The sequence below is a fragment of the Aristolochia californica genome, unplaced genomic scaffold, assembly GCF_029961685.1.
Source record: "Aristolochia californica isolate CCGP_79_NKW_82.1479 unplaced genomic scaffold, dmAriCali1.0.hap1 SCAF_10, whole genome shotgun sequence".
Taxonomy (NCBI): Eukaryota; Viridiplantae; Streptophyta; class Magnoliopsida; order Piperales; family Aristolochiaceae; genus Aristolochia; species Aristolochia californica.
This window is the reverse complement of record NW_027181771.1, coordinates 2,118,775-2,129,498: the sequence shown is the minus strand read 5'-3', so window position 1 is coordinate 2,129,498 and position 10,724 is coordinate 2,118,775. Positions and strand designations below refer to the sequence as shown.

The window sequence follows — 10,724 nt, the reverse complement described above, 5'->3', positions numbered from 1 at the left end:
TCATATTACCTCCGTGAGTTGACTTGAAGTTGACCAAGTCATCTCACAGAATTTGTTCTGATACCATGTTGAATTTATGAAAAAATGAAATACTTCATTGACATCATTAACTTGTTATAATCAGAGTACACGAACTGCTATTTATAATAGGGGCAGGTAGTAGAGTCTAATTACAATAAAACTACAACTCTAACACTTAAAGATAAGTTATAACATAATTAAATAACTCAATATAGATAAAAGACAAACATAACTAAAACTAAAACTCTTCTTTGACGTGATCATAAGATAAGATACTTTTGTGAGTCCTTCTTGATCTTCCAACTGATGTGATAAGTATGCCAGCTCATAGTAATCATTGTGGGTCCTACTTCTTATGGGCTTGGGCCCATCTTGTGGGCCTTTTTTGGTCATTTGGGCTTGAGCTTATCTTCCAACAACTTGGATTGAAGAAACCTTGAACCCCTTTGAAGACAATTATAAACTATTGTTACATCAAGCAACCTAGGAATGAAATCAAACTCTATTCTCTTCTTGCTATTTGTCTTATCTCGTTCTCTCTCTTCTCTATCTCTTTCTTTCTCTTAATCTCCACCAGTATTTTTTCGATTAAGAGACACCCATGTAAGGTTGGCATGACTAATAAATAAGGAGAACAAACTGGGATATATCATTTTATGTCTTTTTTTTTCCTTTTAAAGCATGTAACTGTAAGGGTATTGTAATTATTATAAACACCTTCACAACAATAAATATAACCTTAATGCATGAGATTAGAGAATTCAAGCTTCTTCGTATTTGCTAAAATTCTGGTTTTTTGTTATATGTAGTCTAACAGTGATGGAATACATCTAGCTGAAAACTACTTTTTCAAAAAAAAACAAAAAATACATCGAGCTGAAAACTAGAAGAAACTTGATGCAAGACTGCTGGTGTTTGGCCAATTTATTACTACTACCGAGAGCCCTATATAGTTCATGCAACAGCAGGGAAGCAAAATAGCAAAAGAATTTGAACTACACAGCGATAATTATTTAGATGATAATATATCCCAGCAGATCCAGATGATGTTACAATCACGGAGACTTTTCCTTCGTGGGAGAGGCTGGCGGGATGCCGGGGAAGATTGGTGGGAAAGGAAACGGGATGAGTGATGGTGGTGGTGGCGGCGGGGTGAGGAAAGGCAGGGGTGTCAGAGGCGGCAGATTAATGAGCGGCGGAGAGGGTGGTTGAAATGGGTTGGGTGGTAGCCCAAAAGGCGGCGGAGATGGCACAAATGGGATTGAGGGGGGTGATGGCACAAATGGGATGGAGGGGGGTGATGGCAAAAATGGGATTGGCGGTGTCGGAAAGAAGAAGGTAGTAGGCTGGTCTGGCTTTTCATTCGACGACAATTTTTGTTCTAAAACTGCTGCCCCTCCTGGCGGTTTTGTCAGTGAAGCTAATTTTGGAAGAGGTGGTAAATTTGGGATCAGTGGGTTTTGATTTACATGAGGGAAATTGAGGTCTGGGTAGGGGAGGAAGGCTTTGGAGGACTTGATTGTTGCAGAGGTGGCAGGGCTTGGCTTCTGGTCGCACAAGTCTGGTTGCTTCAGAGGTTTGAAGGAGAAGAACCCAGCCGCAAAAATGTTAACTCCTTGCTTTCTTGACTTGAGATTGAGTGAAGTGGATGTTGCTCTTGAGGCCACTGAGCAGTAAGGCTCACTGCTGCTGATTAGCTTCACTAAACATCTCTTTATTTGCTTCATGTGCTTGCCAACTGAGAAAGGAAGCCGAACCTTGAACTGGCCATGTTCATCCGTCTTTACTTCATTCCGGAAACTGGGTCTTGATTTTGGTCCACATTCCACTGAGACTAATGCACCTGCAAGAGGCACACAACATCACCAGTGAATAAGTGTTTCTGTTGATTCAGAACAAACTAGACACTAACCTGAGATGAAGTGGCTGCTCTTCGAAAATTGCTGGTGGAAGCATGTATCACAGTAGACTGTTCCAACCACCATTGCAGATAGAAACCTCTTCTCGTGTTTGGCAATAGTGCAGTAGCAGAGGCAACTCAAGGTGCAGACCAGTAACCAGAGGATCTTCATTCTTGCCATTCCTGCACTCTCTCTAGCTTGACATGTTTGGATTTATACTGGCTTGAATTTCTTCCCATTCATCTTTTTCTTTGCGTGCAAGTTGTTCCTGTCTATCCACAGTTACTCCTGACTGTTCAGAAGAGAAATCTTTGCAGTATTTATGTTTTTCATGCAAAATCCGCTCTGGGTCTAACTGTTAACAAGCAGCAGTAAATGGGGATGTCTTTCCTTTTTCTGGTAGAAGAACGAGGGTTGTCTTCTTGTCTTTGTTTATTGCACTCATCGAAGGTAGACGACAGGAAGGCACTGGTGAAGAAGCTGAACTCATTTTTATTCCAGGGGACTAGTTTCAATTGTCTTAGTAAAGGCCAAAAGGACAAGGGACCCAGGTGGTTCACGAGATGAGTTAACCAGCCACATGTTTCTGAAGATCATTACCAGCTGTTGATGAATCTGGGAACTTCATTCTTGTTGGATCGAGTCGGAAAAAAATATTCTTTTTCACTTCAACATTTTTCTGAACCCATTAATTTAATAATAAAAATCTAACCTGTTTCAGTAGAAATTTTCTTTCATTATTGAATCTTAAATACCCGTATAGTTGTCATGTCAAATGTCCTTATTAAACAGAATATTTGGCACCAAATAACACTCATGTGGATCCTATGTTCTTCTCCTCAGCCTTTTCCCACCACCATTTCCGATGGATTTCTGGGATGAAAGCTGCTATCAATGATCAGGTCACGGGCTCCAAACGAGATATCACTCCCTAGGCTTCACGGGGCTGGTGAGCTAGTGGCTGTCAACACTCACCCGTGATGGTCCACTTGGACCTTTTTTCATCGAACTGGAGCACAATCCCTTACATTACCAAAGTACCTGTTCCTTCCAAAGTTTGATATTACTGGGGGTGATAATAGCCATAGTTCTTTGATTGGTTAATTCGACTCGACTCAGTTGAGTCGGATCGGATCTCGGATTGAGAAAGTCAAGTTGAAGGGTGCCAATTGTAAGAACAAAGGAATAAGTGGTTTAACCCAATTAAGTTTTACTGAAATACGGAGTGATTTTCAAAAAACAACTTTTTAAACCCCCAAAAAGTGCCAAAAGCTACCAATGCTTAACAAAATATAGGAAAAGGAGAAAACTAGGTCCAATTGATGCCTGTGACCGGAGAGGATCGCCGGAGACTGAATAATCACAGAAAGCAAAACTCCATGATATAGTTGGTAGTGCAGAGGTGAAATTAGGACAATTCGTTTTGTTTTCAGAAAATCATTCAGTTCACAGCCATTCAAAATACTGCCACTACATTTACTTCCATTCTTCTCAGTTTTCATATCTCCCCCATTTTACATCTACCTATAAGCATCAATATTTACAGGAGTAATGTTGCCTACTCCACGCTTCCTGTTAGTTTTGATTGTTTCCAATCTCATTCTGCATTCAACTTCCCAAATAAGAATGATATGAAAGGAAAAAGAAGATGGAGGAAGAAGCCACACAATTAATGGAACGACTAACTAAATATGTTGCAGCAAGCCCCACAGAAAAACAGGGCTTTGTACAGCTTGTGTTACAAACATCACCAGATCATACCTGGTTGAATTACAAAAAATATTCAAGTGCAGATACAACTAATTGACTGATGCAAATTATTACAAAAAATTGCTGCCTGCTAAAGAATCCAATCCTAGAAACTGAAAGGAACATTGAACCCCAACTCATCAAAACTGAATTGATTCCCACCAAAAACCACAGCCGCCTATGTTCACCACCTTACTAATTGTATAAAATTATAAATAAACTACTCTTTATATTTCTAAAACAAAAAATAAAGAAGAATATTTGTCATGATCAGGCAGAAACTTTTTTGCCTGCTAAGGGGATTAACTTTTTCAATGCAAAGCACAATCCTGGATAAAAGGGTGTGTTTGGTTGACATACCGGTCCCATAGAGGCTTATACCTTCCAATTGCCAACTTTAACCAGGGTTTCATATTTCCATTGTAGTGCACAACAGCTGCACTCTCTATCAGCCGTTCATCAATTCTGGGATCATAGCCTAATCCCAACACATGCCACCTTCGATCAAGAGGCTCCGTGAAACCATGAAACACAAGAAGACCAGGTGGAAGTGTTCCTGATTTCCAAAGCATCCAATCAGCGTTTTGTACTTGCCAGTAGTGATACAGTGCTGTGAGATTCGCTTTCTTCCATGCCATGAGATCAAAGACATTCATCCCGAAGGCCCACCCACAGGCTTGAGGATCAAAATTTTCTCCAATGATGGGGTTTGAGAAATTGAGATATTTATAATACCGATGAAATGCCTCAAGACAAGTTTCAACAGCTCCATTGACATTTCCATGTAGATCCAATGAAAACAGTGGGGTCAGATCCTTCTGAACTATCACATCATCATCCAAGAACACCACCTTCTCTAGAAAGGGATATATTTCAGGGACATAGAACCGCAAGTGGTTCAACAAAGAGATATATTTAGGATTTCTAAACCTTGGCTCAGTGTTCAAATCTGAAGAGTACGTGAAGTAGTAGGTTTGAGTTTTAGCTTCCTGAAGCTGCTTAACCAAGGGAGAGTAAGATACATTTAGCCAGGTGAACTCTTTGACATTCTGCACCTCTATGGTTGACCCCAAAAAGTCATTCATAAGAAACCAAGCTTGCATGGCCCGATAATTGACCTCGTCTGTGACTACATGAAAAACCATCTGTTTGGGGTGCTCGGCATTTGATATAGTAGAATTAACCACTGCTGAAGCAGCCAATACATTATTTGAGAAGATGCAGAAGTGGTAGAGGTTGTTATCTACTAGCCGAGGAGAGTTCTGCTGTTCTTCTGCAAGTTTCTGTATCTCAGGTTTGCTCAGCCAATAAACTGTTAATTCGGTGTTCAGACAATGCAGACTCTTGGGAATTTCTTCAGCAGCTAATTGACCAAAAGCCACACTTTGGACTATGGCAGCACTTGCTCGTTCCTCCAGGGCTTGGATATGGGTCTTTAGGGTCATTATTGCTGTTGCAACATCATAATGTGAGTCTTGAGCCTTATAGATTAAGGAAGATAGTCTTTTAACCAAGGACTCAGCTTCCAGAAGTGTAATTGGTGTCCCTCTCATGGCTGCTTTAGAGAGTAACAGCTGGCTGCTCCGAATCTGCTTGCTCAGTTCCCAAGCAAGCCGGAGGTTGTTGTGCTCTTTGGCAATAACCACATAAGCTTTAGCAAGTGTTATTTGTTCACTCAATTGTCGTGCAAAAGATGTGGCACTCATAATTTCTTTTGTGAAGTTTACTTCTGCATGCTGGACCTCTTTGATTAAGTCATCTTTGCCCTGCAAATAGAAGATAACTTAGACTTCAAAAGAATAAAAAATAAATGCATTTAATTGAATCTAACAGTAAACCAACCACTAATGTACTTTTATTGAGTAAACACATGATTGGAAAAAAAAAATTAAGAGCAAATGTAATTGGTACTATGAAAATAAGCGATTCTTTTGATATAATGTTTTTGCGATAATGTTTTTTGCTGCCACGCATTCTAATTTTTTAGTTCAAAGGAAACATCAGACTACTGCTTATTGTCTTGTATGGTGCAGAGGCTAAGATCAAACTTCGGAAACTAAAAAATCATTCATCCTTACTGTTAAAGTTCACTCCAGGTTATCCGAAAATGACTAGCAAAAGTTAGGAAGGCTTTTTACCAACTAAGATTTTGGCTAAACAGGCCGAAGTGGACAACTTATATGAGGTGCAAATTGATTGGGGTACAAAGTAGGATTAACAGAACAAATACACTTCTTTAATACCATGCTAAAGCTGGGTCCTAGTCCAATTGAAAATGATGAACCGAAATTAGGAGGCATTTTCCCAATTCATCCACAGGATTTTCTTGACCGTAGCATATGTAGATTTATTCCTTTTAACACTAACAAGAAAAAGTTGAGATTTTGCAAAGTACAAATTTGAGCAAGGCCTTTCTTCCTCAGTCAAAAGGTATCAACCAGTATTATTTGTCTCACATCAGACTGATAATGTCAACCTTCATAGTTACAAAATTTTTACCATAGAAATAAGCAAAATTGCACAGCATTGTTCCTTTTGCCAGTCCACTGCAATTATGGATACTGGCTGCAGCTGTCCCTTTACTAAATGTGATCATAAAGAGTAATAGCTACAATCACCCTGAAGATTGGACTGCTCCAGACCAGATTTGAGCTACCACTACTAGAAAAAAAAACCATATGGTCAAGGACAAGCAGCAGTGTCAAGCAAGCATTTGGAGGCTAAGCCACAATTTTTTGAACAGAATTGGTAAGTTTGTGTTTCTGCTCCTCAAGAGACTAAAAGTTATATCTTCTTATGTTGACAAGCCTTAAACACCCATACATGTCTTACACTTTCATGAAGCTTAAAACTGTGCAACTGAAAATGTTAAATAACAGTGCACTCAGGAGCAAACTGGTAATCATCATGATCGTAGTTATTTTGCTCTCAGTTAAGTCCAGAGTTTTTGTTATAAAGAAAACTAAAGCAGATAATTTCTGCCTATATACGTACACCAGCAATGTAAAAAGGTCCTAAGTCTTAATTGTGTCATCCTCACTCATCCAAGTTCAAAACTGCACTCATGCTTCAGCTTCTTTAACTGTCTTCTATGCAATTTGGGATTCATGATCTCCTGCTCATTGTACTGATTTGGTGCCATATGACATGCTTACTAATTTTTTATGTATCACAATGAGAAAGGGTGTTTTATTAAGGGAACAAGAAATTCCAAAGCAGTGAAGCACAAGATAGGAGGATATAATCCAAGAAAAAAAAAACAGAAATTATAGACTAGGAATAGCAAATATAATGTAAATGCCAAAATGCTACTCTTAGGGAAGAGTGTTTCCCACAGCAATCTGTTGTCAGGAAACCCCAGCCCTTGCAAGTGTGTGTGCTACATCTTTTGCAGATCTGATGGTGTGCTTCAATGAATACATGAGATGTGTCTTACTCTCCCTTTGTTGAGCAGCTTCAGGAAGCTAAATGCATCTAGCAAGAGAGCAAGATGCATTAAACCAGGTTACTTTCAGACAAATCAGTTACCAGCTTCAGGAAGATCCCATTAACTTTACCACAAAAATGGATGTGAAATAATTTATCTCCAACAAGTTATGGATACCCATTGTTCCACTTAAAAAAATGTTTATTTCGGTTAACGGTCTGGATAGGCCAACTACTTGTGGAACAAGCAAATGATCGACCAGACATACTCAAGGCATGGGTCCAATGATATGTTGGTCGCAAGGATGATGATCAGTGACTTGGATCTTCTTAGCCACTGGAAGGTCGGCATGCTATGCTGTGTTTTTTTTTTCATGTAAAATAAAGACCATACATTTAGGGAAAATGCTTCATGTGATTTATTAACATTTTATATGAGCAAACAAGAGAAAGTTTGATAATAAAGCCGACCAATTGAACAAGACAATTTTCATTTCATTATAGAAAAAGTGAAAAACCACACATTTTAGATGACTTAAAAGACACAATAATACTCAGTAAACAATACAAGAGAAAGTCTACATGTCAGATCTTGACAATCTACCCACCAAAATTTGCATGTTACTTAAGTTTCAAAGTGGAAGTTAAATCTTTACTGGCAAACTTTGATGTTCAAACTACCATTTGGGAGGAGTTTCATGTTAACAGTCTGCACCAGTTCAATCTAAAGTTTCTCAAAAGCATTTATACGGGCAACAGATAAGATAAAAACATCTTTCAAAAAAATAAAAAATACACCACAACAGCAGACGCCTTTGTCCAGGATAAGCCCATAATACTTGATAAGACCACTTTCCACTTTTTCATCCTAAAGAGAACTCCCAAGGCAAGGGAAAGTGATAAAAGTTCCACATCAAATAGAATTTGGGTTGCTCACACCCTATGTAACCACAACCTATTTCCACATTGTTCTCCTAAAACGCAAGTTTTACCACCAATGCATAAACAAAAAATAACCTCTCAATCAATAGGTTCACAGCATGTTTTCTCTGAATTAAAGGCCCACAAATAACACTATAATCAAAATCTTCAACAAGAATTTCCCCCAGCTTTCAGTTCTTTTTCTTTGTTTTTTTTATGATAAATCTCAATTCTACTTAACAATATATTAAGACCCATCCTCACAATAAACTTGACCAATTATGAATCTAAGAATAAGTCGGCCTTAGATCAGTGAGTCTGGTGGCTCCATATGAATAATAATCTAATCTCGAATATGCTAAATAGTCAGCAGATCTGACAAATTAGCTATTACAGAATATGTCATAAAACAAGAGGCTCCAAAGAAGTGCCCCATGTTTAGAGCAATAAAAAGTGACATCTGTGAGCACAAAAGGACCTTCCTGATCTTATCTACTGCAGAACAAATGCACCTTCACTTAAAATTTATATAACAAAGATGACAGGGAAGACATAATCTATCAAAAGATATAAAAGTCGATGAAAAAGGCTTGGACTGGACAAATTGGTCCATAAACTTCCTAACCCCTTACAGGTAAAAGATTTCTGTCTTTGTCCCATTCGTCTGATCTCTAGGAAGAGTGCATCTAGGGTGATAAAGCAACCCACCTCATGCGGACATTAAATAGAACACAGATCTAATGAAAACATGGATCTACGGAATGCATGAAAACAATCTTTTACTCAAACATCAATACATTGATTGACAAAGGAAATGGCAGTAATCTGTCTGTGGCCTAGGTGTGAAGCCAAATGCCCATCAACAAGGTCGTGGTGAGTTCTGTTGTCTAAGAAGTTCATCTTTTCTCTTCCTGCATAGAGCTCCTCTGCCACCGAATGCAGGTGTCATTTTCTAGCAATTTCAGGAGAGAGTTAATTAATTGAACTGAAATTTCCAGCTTCAGCTAGTATCTACAAAGTTTTTTTTTTTTTTTTTTTTTTACTTGACTTTTTTCTCAAGCAAACAGATTTTCTAGATAATACTCCACCAGGAGGATATATATATATTTTCTCATAAAAAGGGTAAAGATTGAATACATGCCTCCAAGGACGTTGGACCTTACAAAGTAGAAAAAAAATCCAGTACATAACACCAGATTCAATCAAAATCATCTAACTAAGTCCCCAAATATGATTTTCCAATCATTTTCCCACTGAAATTTAGTAACCCAAACTTAAAACTAGATACTGCTAGGTTTGGGAAAGTTTCAGCTTAAAGCAAGCATCGGGATAACAGATCCAAATTTACGGGTACCGTCACTCAAGCTATCATTAGAATTTACACACATGTACACAAGCATTTCCAACTGCACATAACAAAATCCAGAACCGCGAGCAACAAAAGACCAAAGAAATGGTTCTCTTTGTCCTGATCGCAATTCACAAAAATTTCCCGTCGGGCACATCAACAAAAAATGAAATTCAGCTAAACGCATACTTCGGTGCTCATAGCACGGATAAAAACAGCTTTGACCAACATAGAAGGAAAACCAGTAACAAGTGCGAGTAACAGCAGAGACGGATCCACCGACATGATCCTGCTCGTACCTGAATTAGCTGTTCAAATTCCCCTTGATGCTGATGATGAAGGACAAACAGAACCAACCCCACGAAAAGAAACAATCCCAGGAGACCCACGATCCAATTCGAAATTCTCCGCCGGGCCGGGCGTCGGAATTCCGCCGATCGCCGCCGCATCGCTCTCCACGATCCCGTTTAATTTACCATCAAATAAAAAACCCAGAAAAACCCATACCTGACACAAGGAACAAAATGCATAAAGATCGGTTTTTGTTCAAAAACGGACCCGCTGCAACCGAGGCACGGTACAAGCCGTTTTTCTACGTCAGAAGCTGAAGAATAAAAGTAAGTCCAAGTGGGAGACTCCCACAACCAATCTAAACGAGCAAAGACGGATAGATTTCGGAAAGCAAGCAAAGATTTGGTGTGAAGATGCGGATGCTAGAAAAAGTATCCTTGTATTTTCTAAAACTGGAGGAGGAAGCCGGGGTTTATTAATTGAGGAATCTGGCTATCAGCTGTAACTCTGTGAGCAAAGCACTCCTCGCGTTGCAATCAATAAAAACTGAGCGAGAGTGAGAAAAAAAACTTCTGGGTTGCTTTCGCCTTGCAATCTCGACTTTGCTTGTTTTGTGAAAGCCAAGACAGAGAGAGGAACTGCGAATCCAATAGCAACCCCGGTGAAACCACCATTGCTGCTCTCAGTATTTCTGCCCCCACTCTGAGAGGCCCCACTCTGTCACAAAATGAAGGGTCAAGATTTGAAACCATTCGTCTGTTTCATTGCTTCACTTTTTGAAGTGGGCTCACCGTACTTTTTTCCTATTAAATCAATTATAAATTATGGGTACAACTTTTTAAGTTGAGTGACCATATTATTATTATTATTATTATTATTATTATTATTATTATAATATATTATTATTATTATATTATTATTATTATTATTATTATATATTATTATTATTATTATTATTATTATATATTATTATTATTATTATTATTATTATTTACTTATTTATTTATTTATTTATTTATTATTAGTATTATTATTATTATTATTATTATACAAAATTCAATGCTTGT

At 38.3% G+C, this 10,724-nt stretch overlaps 2 protein-coding genes across 2 annotated transcripts; both read right to left on the bottom strand.

Moving 5' to 3' along the window:
- Positions 1 to 915: 915 nt before the first annotated feature.
- LOC137966970 (extensin-like) lies at positions 916 to 2,200 on the bottom strand. Its single transcript, XM_068813471.1, has 2 exons — positions 1,934 to 2,200; positions 916 to 1,864 (listed from the first exon to the last, which is right to left on the bottom strand). The coding sequence occupies exons 1-2, from the start codon at positions 2,100 to 2,102 to the stop codon at positions 1,077 to 1,079; spliced, it is 957 nt and encodes a 318-aa protein (XP_068669572.1). The 5' UTR covers positions 2,103 to 2,200; the 3' UTR covers positions 916 to 1,076.
- A 1,391-nt stretch (positions 2,201 to 3,591) lies between these two features.
- LOC137966954 (hexosyltransferase GAUT11-like) lies at positions 3,592 to 10,294 on the bottom strand. Its single transcript, XM_068813470.1, has 2 exons — positions 9,666 to 10,294; positions 3,592 to 5,437 (listed from the first exon to the last, which is right to left on the bottom strand). Exons 1-2 carry the CDS (start codon positions 9,813 to 9,815, stop codon positions 3,983 to 3,985), a joined length of 1,605 nt encoding a protein of 534 aa, XP_068669571.1. The 5' UTR covers positions 9,816 to 10,294; the 3' UTR covers positions 3,592 to 3,982.
- Positions 10,295 to 10,724: the final 430 nt, after the last annotated feature.

What these genes read in the sequence shown, in the direction of transcription:
- LOC137966970 (XM_068813471.1), bottom strand. Translation starts at nt 2,102, where the DNA reads ATGGCAAGAATGAAGATCCTCTGGTTACTGGTCTGCACCTTGAGTTGC. An exon ending in GAGCAGCCACTTCATCTCAG is followed by an intron (nt 1,865 to 1,933) that starts GTTAGTGTCTAG and finishes TGCCTCTTGCAG; the next exon opens with GTGCATTAGTCTCAGTGGAA.
- LOC137966954 (XM_068813470.1), bottom strand. Translation starts at nt 9,815, where the DNA reads ATGCGGCGGCGATCGGCGGAATTCCGACGCCCGGCCCGGCGGAGAATT. An exon ending in AATTTGAACAGCTAATTCAG is followed by an intron (nt 5,438 to 9,665) that starts GTACGAGCAGGA and finishes TTCTATTTGCAG; the next exon opens with GGCAAAGATGACTTAATCAA.